The 16,243-nt window shown below is 40.8% G+C and overlaps 1 protein-coding gene across 2 annotated transcripts in view; it reads right to left on the reverse strand.

The window, feature by feature from the left end:
* Positions 1–5,416: 5,416 nt before the first annotated feature.
* The window catches only part of LOC306895617 (connector enhancer of kinase suppressor of ras 3-like), a 34,536-nt gene continuing 23,709 nt past the window's right edge, over positions 5,417–16,243 (reverse strand). Inside the window, exons 14-25 of one of the 2 annotated variants that reach the window (XM_079458989.1) lie at positions 12,133–12,170; positions 11,680–11,725; positions 8,898–8,951; positions 8,763–8,802; positions 8,468–8,637; positions 8,192–8,265; positions 8,035–8,106; positions 7,898–7,959; positions 7,480–7,577; positions 7,051–7,366; positions 6,763–6,953; positions 5,417–6,662 (exon numbers count right to left, since the gene is read on the reverse strand). In XM_079458989.1, coding sequence (XP_079315115.1) covers positions 6,492–6,662; positions 6,763–6,953; positions 7,051–7,366; positions 7,480–7,577; positions 7,898–7,959; positions 8,035–8,106; positions 8,192–8,265; positions 8,468–8,637; positions 8,763–8,802; positions 8,898–8,951; positions 11,680–11,725; positions 12,133–12,170 — 1,332 coding nt within the window. In that variant the 3' untranslated portion in view covers positions 5,417–6,491. The remainder of the gene's footprint in view (positions 6,663–6,762; positions 6,954–7,050; positions 7,367–7,479; positions 7,578–7,897; positions 7,960–8,034; positions 8,107–8,191; positions 8,266–8,467; positions 8,638–8,762; positions 8,803–8,897; positions 8,952–11,679; positions 11,726–12,132; positions 12,171–16,243) is intronic. The other variant, XM_079458990.1, reaches the window with a different exon arrangement.

Below are 16,243 nucleotides of genomic sequence, written 5' to 3' on the forward strand. Positions count from 1 at the left end.
ATTCTCTGGGTAAAAACATATAATAAACAATTTAAATGTATAAGACAGAAATACAAATATTTTAAATGTAGCTTTATATAGAGATATTTGTTTCCATTTTAAATCAATTTATACAATAAAACATAACAAATCTGATATCCAAAGACAAGAATGCTGGGGTTTAACTCCATTTTGGGGTCAAATATGGAGAAACTCCTCCGCCGAGTTATGGGTTGAGTGCACATCCTATAATGTAATAATAAACCTTAAGCCGTTAATAATGAGCGTTACATTTCAAATGAGATCATTGAATAGAATATACGGTCTGCACAAACTGGCCGCTGATCTGTATATATATATTTTTAAATACTAATAACATGTGAATAAAAAGAAAAGCCAAATAAACAGCAATACAATTTGAAAGACACTTTTTTAATGAATCTACACAAATTAGGACAAAACAATAAGGTGGTATAGACTACAGTGGTTGTATCCTTTAAAGGTCAATAGTATAATGGGAAAAGATTTATGAAATCCAAATGTTTTTTTCTACAGAGAAAACCTTTTTTTAAGAATCGCATTCATAACTTTGTGTAATAATGTTGCGAAAGTATTTTCGGTGTCAATTTTAAAGTCTATTTAAAACATGACCTTTAAACATCATACAATACAGCAGTGAGTAACTTGTCGCAAAGCCTCCAAAAGCTTATTATCTTTATAAAGAAAAGCATTTTCAGTTTCATTTCTACCCTAAACACCCATGCAGGTCAATTTTGAAAGCCATTCTCACGGAGTTACATGACAAAGTACAATATTTAGTTTCCTATGAGAGGTAAAGGAACCGAGAGTCTGAGTCGAGGAGTTCATACTCACCGAGCGATGCGTCTGCTCCTCTATTCTCTCAAACACATCCAGCTGTTTGCAGAAGACACAAACTGATCCAATACTTCAACAGATGTCCTGGAAATAATTCATCTACACACTCGCTATTGACATTTGGATAAGAGAATCAGAGAGGCCACAAAAGTATCTCAAAAAGAGTTGCGTTTGCTGTCAGCCTGAAGTTGGTCTGGAGTGATGTGATATGCCAATGAATACTGAATGAGTGTTGAACCCGACACTGTGGTAAATAGAACTAGATCCTGATGCCAGATCACATGGAATAGTCTCGAGATGAACATCAGGGAAACAAAACAGCAAACCAACCTGATAACCAAAGGTATGAAGAGAAACTCCTTCCAGTTATTATATTTTTCTATTTCACCTGATCTTTATAATCAATACTTTTACATTCATAGGTTTCAAGACGCTGTGATAAACAAGCCTGATCTCACAGAACTTCACAACTTCTTTACAAGGTAGCAAGTTTGCATGAATTCATACGAATGATCAACCTCATCTCTGACATGACATTGTGTTGCATTTTATCAGTATGTGTGTTGTCTGGGGTTCAAACCCACAACATGTGTGCTGCGTTTGCAACGCTCAACCTCTATCATTTACATATTTTACACGCACACACTTTTCAAGCAGATTCTTTGTCAATTTTTTTACCTGTTGTTGAATTTACAGTATATATATATAGAATCAATACTGTACCATTGACACGCACAACAAAAACATATTCAGCTACTCTGATATCGCACTTCTAACTTAACAGTATAAGTGGAAATGAATATTCAGTATAAAAGAAAGCAAGACAGTATCTTGTGATGAGGGGTCCCACGGTAAGTGTACAGTGAATTTGACTGAAGAAATAGCAAGTGAAGTTGATGGGGTGTTCATGTGGTTGTTTAGTGAAACAAGCTCCACCCACACGTCTACATATGATATTCTGGTCACTCCTTTAGGTTTTATTCTGCATCAAGTCACCAAACAAGATGCGTGATTTCAGAAACATGTAGTTCAGGTTTGAACTTAATCTCAAAAACAAACAGATGAGAGTGTCATTGTTGAAACACATGAAGAGTAAAGAGGTGTCAAATAATGTAGATTGTAAAGGTCAAATAATGAGAAAAGTTTGAGTTCACAATGAGATTACTTTTCTCACAAATTTGAGACATTGTCACCATATCTTCTGAAACAAATGGAGAAAAATCTGAACATAGATTCATCTCACTGATGTCTAGGAGGAAAGTTGAATAAAATCCATTTCCTGTAGCGCGGTGGTTAGAGCGTGGCACCAGCAACGCCAAGCCCGTGGGTTCGATCCCATGCGATTGCACGTAGTCAGAAACAAACGAATAGTACGATGCAAAAGCGTCTGCCAAATGCACAAATGTAAAGGAGTGACGTGGAGATTTTAGCACCATCTAGCTGTGAGGTTGCGAATTGCATTCAACGGCTCACTTCACCCCTCCCTTTCCAAGCATTACGGTGGCTCACACAGGACTACCATGTTTTCCGAATGAGATTTTTCGAGCAGTGTTTAGGTTTGTCCGTGTACGCTATACTATAAACAACATGATGAATTCCATGCAAAAGGACCCGCGATGTTTAGAAATAGCTCATGTAACATATGAACTACATGATAAATGCTGCAGTGTTGGTGGTATAGTTTACACACATGTACCTGACTTGGAGTCCTTCCCATGTCTTAAAGGGATACTTCACCCATTTATCACCCTCAAGTTGTTCTTAATCTGTATAAAAATACACTGATAGTCAAAAGTGCCCCAGAACTATTTGCTGTCATACATTGTTCAAAATGTCTTTTGTGTTCAACCGAACAAAAAACTGATCAAGTATTTTTCCTACTCTATGAGTCAACGGGTGTTGAGATCGGTCTGGTATGAGCATTCTTCCAAATATCTTTCTCTGTGTTCATCAGAACAAAGACATTACGAGCAACTCAAAGGCGAGTAAATGATGACAGAATTTTCTTTTTTCGTGAACTATCCCTTTAAGAAATAAAAACACATAGTCAATGTCAGCATGTGCGGTATGGTATCCTCATACAGTATATTTCTGCATCATATGATACTCCATTAATTATACAATGTGTGAAGGGAGGTACGAGTAATTCCCCAGTAAATGAAGTCTTTGTGTTGATAGATTTTGCTAAGAAATCAAACAGGCTCCGTCTTAAATAATTGATGTCGTCTTGTTCCACCGGTAACTCACAGACTACCTGATGACACGTAGCTTTGGTAACGGTAGCGTCCTGTTTCAATCTACAATGCAAATGTGTTGAAACGTGACACGGAACAGCTTATTTATAAAGTTACACAAAAGGTCTTTGAATTCAGAAGATTGAATTCAATTCACAGCTATCTTTGTGTTGGTCTTACGCCATTCAAATATAAGTTGCATTTAAAGACTTTGAACTGTGATTTGTAGATGATGCGCAGTGCAACACTACACATTGTGAATATATGAATTCCATCTCTTCTGATGTTTTAGAAAATGTCAAATGTTTTTCAAAAACGTTGAAGGTGAATGAAGCACAGCACGTGTGTTACGACCGGCTGATCCAACTTAAGTAATCAGCTCATGAATAATTCAACATTTAAGTCTAAAGTTGCTCGTATCCAATGAAACGCCTTCAATTATTAAATGGTGCCAATCAGTGTAGCTCACGTCACCCACAATGAGTAACTGTAGTATCATCGGCGTGGTCCTGATGGATATTACACACCGTTTGGCAATAAAAGCACATACTAAATGTGCTAAACATTGTACATTACTACGAAAAGCTTGTCTTATGTGGTTGTTAAAAGACATTTCGAGAAAAGTCTCAATGGATGTGTGTTCATACACTGGAAGTCAATGGTATTCAGTGTCGTTTGGTTACCAACTTTCTTCAAAATATCTACTGAAGAAGAAAGAAAGTCAGACAGGTCTGACATGACACGAGGATGAATAAATGATGAAAGAATTCTCACTTTGACTGACCTGTGCCTTTAAACTCTTTTTCAAAAGTATTTATATTGAAATAATAAATAAATCTATATAATCTTGGTATTTTTCTGTTGTTTTTGTGTATGTTTGGCTTCCAGAGAATAGAGGTTGACGTAAATATAAATGAGTTTGTAACTGAGTCTACAGACTGACACCTTCATGGATGTCATTCAGGACGAACCCGAGCCAACCTGATAGCAGGCTGCAATCTTATCCGCTTTCTCTTGAAAGGCTTTTCTTGGCTTTGATCTTATTATCTTCAAGTCTTTGTGCCCCAATGATTCTGTTGCTGTGCCATCTGGCTGTGGTGTAGTGTATCTCATTCAGCAACTGCTGGACTCACTTCACACCCAAACCATCAGCTGATCTTATGCTAATGCTAGGCTCATTTTTACAATGGTATGCCTCGAGAAGTTCTGTAAAGAGAAAACCTATATAAACACTAGACAAAACAAATCACAGAGCTGGTTTTGGAGGAAAAGTTGGCCCAAAAATGAACATTTCATCATCATTTGCGACTGTATACTTTTCTTTGTTGTGCTGAACACAAATGAAGGTATTTTAATGAAAATTTGTAACCAAGCCGCTTTGGGTCACCATTGACTCCCATAGTAGAAGATTTTAGCAGGGAAACAAAGGGTTGAGCTACAACACAAGACGCAAGCGAGCATGAAGCACAAAACACCATATGCAATACAAAAGCACTACACCAGGGGCATCATCTGATGTCAAATCATTTCTGAAATTTGCGTACATGTGATTCAGTGAAAATAAATTCATCTTAAAATGAAGCCCAGCTGAACTGTCAGATTTAGCGTAAACTCTTGTAAACGAAAATGACTGGGACTACTCTCCCTGAGATCAGTACCATCTACACCACCCGCCGTCTGAGGAGAGTTTATAACATCCTGCGGGACCAACATCACAACCTGCTCACCAACTGTTCCACTCGCTGCCCTCAGGTAGAAGGTACAGGTCCATCCGGACCAGAACAACAGCCTGAACAGTGCCCTCGCCCTTGACCCACACCCATGGACATTAACCACATCCCCTATATTACACTAACGGTGAACTGGACTTTGAACTGTTACAAGATTACACTATAACATTTGACTGCCGCCTACATCAAGCGTGACCTTTTCAACGTAATTACATAATACGTAGCAAGGGTAGCATTTGTGTTTATAAAGCATATACATTTTTATTTTTTACATGACTGATGGTTTCGCTGGATAAGACCCTTATTCATCGTCTGGTATCGTTTAAAGCCCTTTGAAGCTGCACTGAAACAGTCATATTGACCTTCAACCGTTTGGAGTCCATTGATGTCCACTATATGGAGAATAATCCTGGAATTTTTTCATCAAAAGCCTTAACTTCTTTTCGACTAAAGGAAATAATACATAAACATCTTGGATGACAACAGGGGTGAGAAAATGATCACCAAAATGTGTGTAGAAAGTGAACAGCCTGTCAGCAGAGACTGTGTAAGACCTGAATTTGGTGTTTCTAAAAGAAGCCAAGTGAGAGAAATATGGGGATTCTGCTGACTCTATGCATTTTATTGAAGATAAATGTTTTTTTAAAGATACAGGTGAAATATATATTGTATTGGGTTGAGTCTTTCTTCATTTCATGAACTCTTTAAAATACACAGCCTGGCCAAAAGGGCTGCTTTAAATTACATTTTTATACACAAATACATTAGGTTGAATGATTATTGTAGTGATTAGTATTTTAGGCAATTATTATTTTAAGTCAGTTACTGGCTTCTCAATACCTTACATGTTAAGAAGGCATATCCTGCCATAGTGGAAAAGATCCGTGTATTCAGAAGGGACAAAGCCTATTACAAGGGACACCTAAGGAGAACTCGACCCAACTCTGAGTTTTAACATTGCATAAAGTTGTCAGAAAAATAGCACAATGAACACGCGCTGTACTCAAGGTGGTGCAATTAAATGTAAGTGCATGATGTTTTCACACAAAATGCTAATCAGCCAATCACATGTCAGCAACTCAATGCATTCACTGTGGGCAACTAGACGTGTTGAAGACGACTCGCTGAAGTTCACACTGAGCATCAGAATGGGGATGAAAGGGAATTTAAGTGACTTTGAATGTGGCATGGTTGTTGTTGCCAGACGGACTTCAAAAACAAGTGCGTGTACTCACAGAGGTGTGGCAGGCGAACACAGATTTGTATTATTCAGAAGTATGTGACATCATACTTTTAATTTATTAAATATCTATTTACAATCCAATGAAAAACTATACAGGCAGATGAATATTAGCACTTCAAGTTACTAGCAGGTTAACCCTTGTTCACACTTTAAGACAACGAAACAAATCCACTATAAAAAAGCTTAGATTATGTACAAACATCTTGAAAGGTTCTGATAAATCATTATCTTTATTGCACTGCACAACTTTTTAACAGTTGTGTTACAGAAGTGATGATCTTACAAGACAACCGTATGACCGCTTCAAGAGCCGTAAAAAATAAATGAAGTCTCAGGTTTAACACAGAGAGGTTTTAACTTCTCACTCAGGTTTTTCAGTGTTTACTGTTGGTTGTGATGTACTGTAAGAGTAAGTGTTGTTCTCAGTGTTTATGTGGTTGTTTTGTCAGTGGTCTCTAGGAGTCCGGCCTGTAGGGGGTGTCTCAAGTGGACCTCCTGCAGCAGGACGCTGTTGTTCTCTTTCCACTCTTTAAATTTCTCAGAAGTCAGAGACGAGTCAGACAGGACTTGATCTAAAGTCTGCACATCTGCTTCTTTAGCCTACACACACAAAAGAGAGAAATAAATGACCAGCGCATCATTGTTTCAGTAGCTTCACTATGATTTTCTTCATAAAGTGTAAATGTGGTTCCGGTTGAACCTTCAGAGTGCTGTTGAGGGCTCGGATGACGTGGATCTTCTCATTGAGCGTCTGGTTCTTACAACGCTTTATAAAGGATGCTCGTAATTCCCATCTTGACGTTGGCTTGCGCACACCGGTCGGAGACAGACTGGCTCTTTTTAAATGCAAATATAACCTTTCCATGTCATCACCAGCCGCTTCCTGATCATCTGAAAAAGTAAAAAACAAGAACTAAGCAAACATGCATTCGATAAAGTGTTGTGTTTTTTGGAAATACTAGAAATGTCAAATGCCTGTTTATCTTACCGTCACGTGTGGAGTCATCCGATGCCGGCTGTGTTTCTGTGTTCAGTTCTGTGGTTGTCTCCATGCACGCTGTGTTAGATGAAGATCCGAGGGGCTCTTGAGATGCAGCTTCATTTATCGCGAGGTTTGTCGTATGGACCACAGCAGAACAGACCAGCGTCTCTCCGGCACTAGAGGTGGTCTGTGACACCAGATCCAGCCATGAGCGTCTGTGTTTGTTCAGAGATGACACGGAACTGTGAGACGTCATGGTACTGACGGGGGTACCGGTGACTTCGCTGGGAACAGGTGAGGAATACGGAGGTGGAAGACTTCCCTGATGGATGGGATACATGGAGGAGGACCATTAGGGTCATCAGTATATCGGTCAACATCCATTCTAGTCTCAAATGAGTCTCAAACACGTTGGGATGGTAACTGGGATCTCACCTCGTGTGTGGTGACTGTTGGACCATTGAAACTGTATGGTGGAGGGGGAATGTTCGTGGATTCGGCTTCCTCGTGATCACTGGCCTCGCTGTAACATTCTGTGCAATAAAAAAAGTCATGCAAATCAATATGTGAAAACTGTAAGAAGAACTGGGTGTTTACCATTATAGTTAACTTCAAACATGTGTTTTACATAAAAAACTATTTACATTGTTCGATAAAATCAAATCAAATCATTACAAACTGAAAAGAATGAAAATGTAACACTGTAAAGAGACTGGAAATAAAAAATTGATAAATAAACCTACATAGCAATGATAAAAAATACAAATGTAACTAAAAACACACGAAAAACAAAACAGCAAATTTATGATACTAATAAATAAAACAAAAAAATTCTGGGTGTCACGTGACTTACCGGCCATATGAGCATCTGTGGCTTCATACTGAATAGATGCCAGGCCCAGTTTATTCAACCATCTGAAACCATTGAAAGAAATCAACAAGCGTTCAATAAGCACTGTAAGTGTTGAGTGTGTGGTGTGGATGTCTTACAGGTTCATGTCTTCATTACTGTCGGCTGCAAAGTAAAACATCATGACTCGTGGATGACAGGCTTTGATGGCACTGCGACATCACAAACACACAAGAACTTCAGAACATCAGTGTGACGAACCAGCTGTGACAGATCAGATTAAAAAAAGCCACTTACAATTTTTTCTTACACTCCGGAGCCCTGTCAATGATGAAATCAGTCAGGTTTATGAAGCCCTCTGCTTTATCAGCCTAGAAAACAACAACACAAAATCACAACACATTTGTTTATTGTGATGAGCGCTGTTCTCTTTTAGGTTCTTGTGAATTGTGCTGATGCATAAAGATACTTCTAGTATTTGCACATTTCCTGATGAAGCTTTTGGAAAACAAACCTACTGAAGATAACAATATAATATTTATATATAATAAGCAGAGAAAGTGCCATTCTCACCATCTGATTTGTGTACCAGTACAGAGAGGATTTCTTCAGCACGAACCAATACTTCTTCCATTTCATACCCAGAAACCCTTTCCCCTCCTTCTTTCTGTAGAGCCAGCCCTGAAAATCCACCGGGTCCAGATCTCTCACTGAAACTCGCCTGCGACTCATTCTGGACATTCCTGAACACAATCGCACGAGGACAATTCATGTCACTCTAGTCAGATGCTGAAAAATGATTGAATGCTCCTACATCTAGAGCCGTTTTCATTCATGCGTGTCTGAATCGAACAAAAGTGTGTCGTACCTCCTCGGCTCTTCTTCTTTGACTTCTGTCTGAGGGACACCTGAACAAAAAGAGGCGTTACATGTCATATCCTTCAGATTGTCAAATGAGATCATTCACTGTAGAATAGGATCAGGAATGAAGTAATGTTATTACTGGATTGTACTCATCAGTGGTCAGAGGACGGGTCAGTGAAATGGGGAAGGAGGCCTGTGAAGAGACATGATCAAATTATTCAGTGGCTTAGTAAAGGAAATATCACAAAATAAACACCTTCAATCTTTTTTAATCAGTTTTTCAGTGGGACGTTTATTTCTCTACAATTGACACAAATTATTCGTTTTTTAGTATTAAAAACATATATTTTTATATAAACTTTTTTGTGAAATATTTGAGTTACTTACATTTTTTCACTTACTCAATTTAAAACAGTATATTTCATAGGTTTATTTTTTATTAAAGAACGGAGTAAACTTTAAAGTAAAACGCAGTAAAACGTTTTAGATTGTAGATTGTTTATTCCTCACATTAAACACAATAAAATATAAATTATTATATATTTAATAAATTGTCAAATGTTGATTTTTATAAAGTTGTTGAATGTTAAATTTTATTTTGTGCTGTAATGTAGTTTTTAATCATCAGTGCACGAAAACAAAACAAAATAAAGGTGACTTAAGTAGTTTGGCGACATCTGCTGGATGTTATGTGCACGACACATATCTTCACCACACCTTCACTGTGGTCAAGGGATTCATGATGCCAATATAGTATCATGATATCTACTGAAATAAAGATAAGTTACTCTCTGTGTCCAATTCATCTTTAATTTGAGCAATAAATCATCCCTGAATGACGGATGTTAGTGTAGAAGGGCAATGAGGACATGTGTAAGCCATGTGGTTTCTAAGGCAAAACCTGAAACATGTACTGAATTGTTGATGATATGATGATATGTGTAGAATTAACATGATATTCATGGGTTTAATGACACAGTTATAGTCAAGACCAGCAGCATATATTGTGACACCGCTGGTTAAAACAGAGCAAACTCGTCATGTCAACTATTTTAGGACACATTTATGATATTCAACAGCATGAATAAACACAGCAATAAACTATCTGTACATTTGACTCTGTAAGTCAGGTTTGCAGTGGGGCATCAAAAGGTAAGGAAACGTAAGCTTATGATTTTAATGAATGAAGGCTTTACAAAACACATCTTTATCTGGAGCTACTTGAATATGAATAAATGATTTTATATCTTATAAACTTTCTCTTATACCATCAGCTCTTTTAAACAAATCGATAAATGACCATTATTTCATGTGATACTGGCTGTTAGTCATACAGTGGTTTACTCCCAAACATCTGTCATCAATAACTTGCCCTTGTGCCATTTACAAAAGAAGATATTCTGAAGAACATTGACATTCGCATTGACTTCCAAACGCAAAACCACGGAGACATTTCTCAAAGTATCCACGGGTGAAAGAGTCACATACAGGTTTGGACTGAACGAGGAGAGAAGAGTTCATTGTAGAAAACAAACGTTGAAACTATCCATTGCCCAACTTCCTCAAAGCGCTCATGTTCCTCTTTTCTCTCATTACAGAATGATAGAACCGTACAAACTATAATACATGAACTAAAATCATCATATAAATACGTTTCAGAAACGTCAATACGAGTATTTTTTGCACAATTGACCTGAATTCTTTGCCTAGTAAACAGAAACATCATTAAGCGCGAGTATTGTGAGCAGACATTAAACAAGGACTCATTTTGCTCTTCATGTTTGACACTGCTTGAACTCTGTATTACTGTACGTATTAAAAAACCTCACCTGTGAGCAGCTGAATAATATGTGTTGTAATATCATTAAAGAAAGAATACCATCCTATCACGGTCAAATGTTCCCACGCACAGACGGTTCATTTAAGAGGAATAAAAATGACTTCTGCTTGTGCAACATCATTTCAAAACACCCTCCACTTCTTATTCTGCGCACACAAGCACCGCACGCAACATCTAAACCATACACGGAAACCTTTGAAACAAATTACTTATTATTATTTTAGCATACAGCCATTTAACATAACTTTTGCTTCATTTATTTGATTGTCTATGATCATTTTTATGCGTTTAAATGATCTCTTAATATATTGGTGTATAGCTCTTGGTCTGTATTTAATATCTGTATCTTTCATTGAAGTGTTTTGTGATAACGCTTCATTTGTGATATTGGATTTGGCTCCCTCTGCTGGACCACTGTTCAGTATTTGGAAGCAGCTGAAGGTTAAAATGCAATGGAGGATAACCTTGTGGAGTGGACTGACAAACCTCCTCCGTTCTATGGCTCGACTGCCTAGTTGTCCTCCTTGACTCATAATTATTCTAGAAATACCCGAGACTTTAGTGTCCCCTTTATGTTACGATATTCTGATCAGAGTTTAAAAGGGTGCGTGTAATTTACCCTATTTCTATATATATTTACCGTATGCAGTGAGGTGTGTGGGCTATATTATTTAAAAGGTACAACAGTATGGTTAAATTATGTAAAATTACAGGTTTGTTTTTGGACCTTATACGTGAAAAATCTGTTACAAAAACAGTCAAATTTCAGGTTTGTTTTACAGTGTCGAGCTGTATTGTTAATTGGTTAATAAGACCGATTTTATGTTGTTAACTAGCTACGATGTTTAAATAATCTAAAAAATATACGTCGAATTGGAAAATCAGAAAAGCAGATGGAAATACCACCTGGACTTCTGACACTTTGACTTGAATGTGGATATAAATGCCGATATTTCAGCCCGTCGCCCCATCCCATAAATCTACAAAAGACCGTCAAGCAGCTCAACACCCTCATAACTCCAGTCAGCTTCTGAAATCTGAATGTCTAATAAAAACAAGTTCAGACGGAGACGATTCTTACCGCTTGAGAGAAGGACCAGGACCTCACGGCACTGTTGCTGTACCTGCTGGAGAGATGATGATGCAAGACCAGACACGTGAAACATCACAAGAAAATGTCTAAAATGAATTCTCAATGATTGGTGACCACAAAATGACGCATCGATATCCTTTACCACATATAAAGGATACTGTAGATTTAATCCACTTCAGATGATGTTGTCAAAAGCATGATAAGACGATAAATGACTGAAAAGATGACCGACTGCTCAGGTGCTAATATCATGATAAACATGCATATAACATTAAGATGATGAGATACAAACAAGACTCAACGGATCAACCATCTTCCCTCATTTTGCAACACAATAAAACAAACTGGTTGTATGTTTGCCATGTCGTCTCATGTCGGTTCACCGTGGCTGTGCAGTGCTATAGAGAAGCAGAGACGGACGCTGCTGTGTTGTGAACCCACCTGTTGACCAATGAACTGTTGGAGGTCCACTGAGGATCCTGCGGCGGGACATAAACAAAGAGTTAACATCCGGACAAAACCACTGAAATCCTTCCTCTTCATCATTCAATTAAAACATTACACCTTACTACTGCTGAACACAGAAATGAGACCTCTGCATCTGGATCTTTTTAGTCGGAAAGGATGTCCGGATGCAGATGTCTTTTTCTGTATGAACAGGTGCAATTAATGTCAATATCGTGAAAAAGGTCAATATTTGTTTTCACTCATTTCAGAAAGTAAAACTAATATATTATATAGATTCATTACACACAGAGTGAAATATTTCAAGCCTTTACTTCTTGTACTTTTTGATATGAAAACCCCAAATTCAGTGTCTCAGAAAATTAGAATATTACATAAGATCAATAAAAAGAGCACTTAATACTCGGTCTAATCCTCCTTTTGCATGAATTACTGCATCAATACGGCGTGGCATGGAGGCTTTCAGTCTGTGGCACTGCTCAGGTGTAATGGAAGCCCAGGAAGCTTCGATCGCGGCCTTCAGGTCATCTGCAGTGTTGGGTCTGGTGTCTCTCAGAGATTCTCTGTGGGGATCAGGTCATCTGCAGTGTTGGGTCTGGTGTCTCTCAGAGATTCTCTGTGGGGATCAGGTCATCTGCAGTGTTGGGTCTGGTGTCTCTCATAGATTCTCTGTGTTGTTCAGGTCATCTGCAGTGTTGGGTCTGGTGTCTCTCATAGATTCTCTGTGGGGTTCAGGTCATCTGCAGTGTTGGGTCTGGTGTCTCTCAGAGATTCTCTGTGTTGTTCAGGTCATCTGCAGTGTTGGGTCTGGTGTCTCTCAGAGATTCTCTGTGTTGTTCAGGTCATCTGCAGTGTTGGGTCTGGTGTCTCTCAGAGATTCTCTGTGGGGTTCACGTCATCTGCAGTGTTGGGTCTGGTGTCTCTCAGAGATTCTCTGTGGGGATCAGGTCATCTGCAGTGTTGGGTCTGGTGTCTCTCAGAGATTCTCTGTGGGGTTCAGGTCATCTGCAGTGTTGGGTCTGGTGTCTCTCAGAGATTCTCTGTGGGGATCAGGTCATCTGCAGTGTTGGGTCTGGTGTCTCTCATAGATTCTCTGTGTTGTTCAGGTCATCTGCAGTGTTGGGTCTGGTGTCTCTCAGAGATTCTCTGTGTTGTTCAGGTCATCTGCAGTGTTGGGTCTGGTGTCTCTCAGAGATTCTCTGTGTTGTTCAGGTCATCTGCAGTGTTGGGTCTGGTGTCTCTCATAGATTCTCTGTGGGGTTCAGGTCATCTGCAGTGTTGGGTCTGGTGTCTCTCAGAGATTCTCTGTGGGGTTCAGGTCATCTGCAGTGTCGGGTCTGGTGTCTCTCAGAGATTCTCTGTGGGGTTCAGGTCATCTGCAGTGTTGGGTCTGGTGTCTCTCAGAGATTCTCTGTGGGGTTCAGGTCATCTGCAGTGTTGGGTCTGGTGTCTCTCAGAGATTCTCTGTGGGGTTCAGGTCATCTGCAGCGTTGGGTCTGGTGTCTCTCAGAGATTCTCTGTGGGGTTCAGGTCATCTGCAGCGTTGGGTCTGGTGTCTCTCATAGATTCTCTGTGGGGTTCAGGTCATCTGCAGTGTTGGGTCTGGTGTCTCTCAGAGATTCTCTGTGGGGTTCAGGTCATCTGCAGTGTTGGGTCTGGTGTCTATCAGAGATTCTCTGTGGGGTTCAGGTCATCCGCAGTGTTGGGTCTGGTGTCTCTCATAGATTCTCTGTGGGGTTCAGGTCATCTGCAGTGTTGGGTCTGGTGTCTCTCAGAGATTCTCTGTGGGGTTCAGGTCATCTGCAGTGTTGGGTCTGGTGTCTCTCATAGATTCTCTGTGGGGTTCAGGTCATCTGCAGTGTTGGGTCTGGTGTCTCTCAGAGATTCTCTGTGGGGTTCAGGTCATCTGCAGTGTTGGGTCTGGTGTCTCTCAGAGATTCTCTGTGGGGTTCAGGTCATCTGCAGTGTTGGGTCTGGTGTCTCTCAGAGATTCTCTGTGGGGTTCAGGTCATCCGCAGTGTTGGGTCTGGTGTCTCTCAGAGATTCTCTGTGGGGTTCAGGTCATCTGCAGTGTTGGGTCTGGTGTCTCTCAGAGATTCTCTGTGGGGTTCAGGTCATCTGCAGTGTTGGGTCTGGTGTCTCTCAGAGATTCTCTGTGGGGTTCAGGTCATCTGCAGTGTTGGGTCTGGTGTCTCTCAGAGATTCTCTGTGGGGTTCAGGTCATCTGCAGTGTTGGGTCTGGTGTCTCTCAGAGATTCTCTGTGGGGTTCAGGTCATCTGCAGTGTTGGGTCTGGTGTCTCTCAGAGATTCTCTGTGGGGTTCAGGTCATCTGCAGTGTTGGGTCTGGTGTCTCTCAGAGATTCTCTGTGGGGTTCAGGTCATCTGCAGTGTTGGGTCTGGTGTCTCTCATAGATTTTCTGTGGGGTTCAGGTCATCTGCAGTGTCGGGTCTGGTGTCTCTCATAGATTCTCTGTGGGGTTCAGGTCATCTGCAGTGTCGGGTCTGGTGTCTCTCATAGATTCTCTGTGGGGTTCAGGTCATCTGCAGTGTTGGGTCTGGTGTCTCTCATAGATTCTCTGTGGGGTTCAGGTCATCTGCAGTGTTGGGTCTGGTGTCTCTCATAGATTCTCTGTGGGGTTCAGGTCATCTGCAGTGTTGGGTCTGGTGTCTCTCAGAGATTCTCTGTGGGGTTCAGGTCATCTGCAGTGTTGGGTCTGGTGTCTCTCAGAGATTCTCTGTGAGGTTCAGGTCATCTGCAGCGTTGGGTCTGGTGTCTCTCAGAGATTCTCTGTGGGGTTCAGGTCATCTGCAGTGTCGGGTCTGGTGTCTCTCAGAGATTCTCTGTGGGGTTCAGGTCATCTGCAGTGTCGGGTCTGGTGTCTCTCAGAGATTCTCTGTGGGGTTCAGGTCATCTGCAGTGTCGGGTCTGGTGTCTCTCAGAGATTCTCTGTGGGGTTCAGGTCATCTGCAGTGTCGGGTCTGGTGTCTCTCAGAGATTCTCTGTGGGGTTCAGGTCATCTGCAGTGTCGGGTCTGGTGTCTCTCAGAGATTCTCTGTGGGGTTCAGGTCATCTGCAGTGTCGGGTCTGGTGTCTCTCAGAGATTCTCTGTGGGGTTCAGGTCATCTGCAGTGTCGGGTCTGGTGTCTCTCATAGATTCTCTGTGGGGTTCAGGTCATCTGCAGTGTTGGGTCTGGTGTCTCTCAGAGATTCTCTGTGGGGTTCAGGTCATCTGCAGTGTTGGGTCTGGTGTCTCTCATAGATTCTCTGTGGGGTTCAGGTCATCTGCAGTGTTGGGTCTGGTGTCTCTCAGAGATTCTCTGTGGGGTTCAGGTCATCTGCAGTGTTGGGTCTGGTGTCTCTCAGAGATTCTCTGTGGGGTTCAGGTCATCTGCAGTGTTGGGTCTGGTGTCTCTCAGAGATTCTCTGTGGGGTTCAGGTCATCTGCAGTGTTGGGTCTGGTGTCTCTCATAGATTCTCTGTGGGGTTCAGGTCATCTGCAGTGTTGGGTTTGGTGTCTCTCAGAGATTCTCTGTGGGGTTCAGGTCATCTGCAGTGTTGGGTCTGGTGTCTCTCAGAGATTCTCTGTGGGGTTCAGGTCATCTGCAGTGTTGGGTCTGGTGTCTCTCATAGATTCTCTGTGGGGTTCAGGTCATCTGCAGTGTTGGGTCTGGTGTCTCTCATAGATTCTCTGTGGGGTTCAGGTCATCTGCAGTGTTGGGTCTGGTGTCTCTCATAGATTCTCTGTGGGGTTCAGGTCAGGCGGGTTTGCTGGCCAGTCAAGCGCATTGACACCACTGGTCACTGAAGCAGATTTTGGTACCTGTGGCAGTGTGGGCAGGTGCCAAGTCCTGCTGGAAAATGAAACCAGCATCTCCATGAAGCTTAACAGCAGGAGGAAGCGTGAAGTGCTCTGAAATGCCCTGGTAGATGTTTGCGTTGACTGTGGACTTAGGAAAACAGGCGAGTATTGAGCCTGACATTTCGGTTTAAAATATCCTTTTATTATTAATATTCATATTTTCAGAGACACAACATTTTGGGTTTTCGTTACCTGTAAGCCATAATCATCAACATCTCAAGAAGTA

The sequence above is a fragment of the Barbatula barbatula genome (assembly GCF_947034865.1).
Source record: "Barbatula barbatula genome assembly, chromosome: 6".
NCBI lineage: Eukaryota > Metazoa > Chordata > Actinopteri > Cypriniformes > Nemacheilidae > Barbatula > Barbatula barbatula.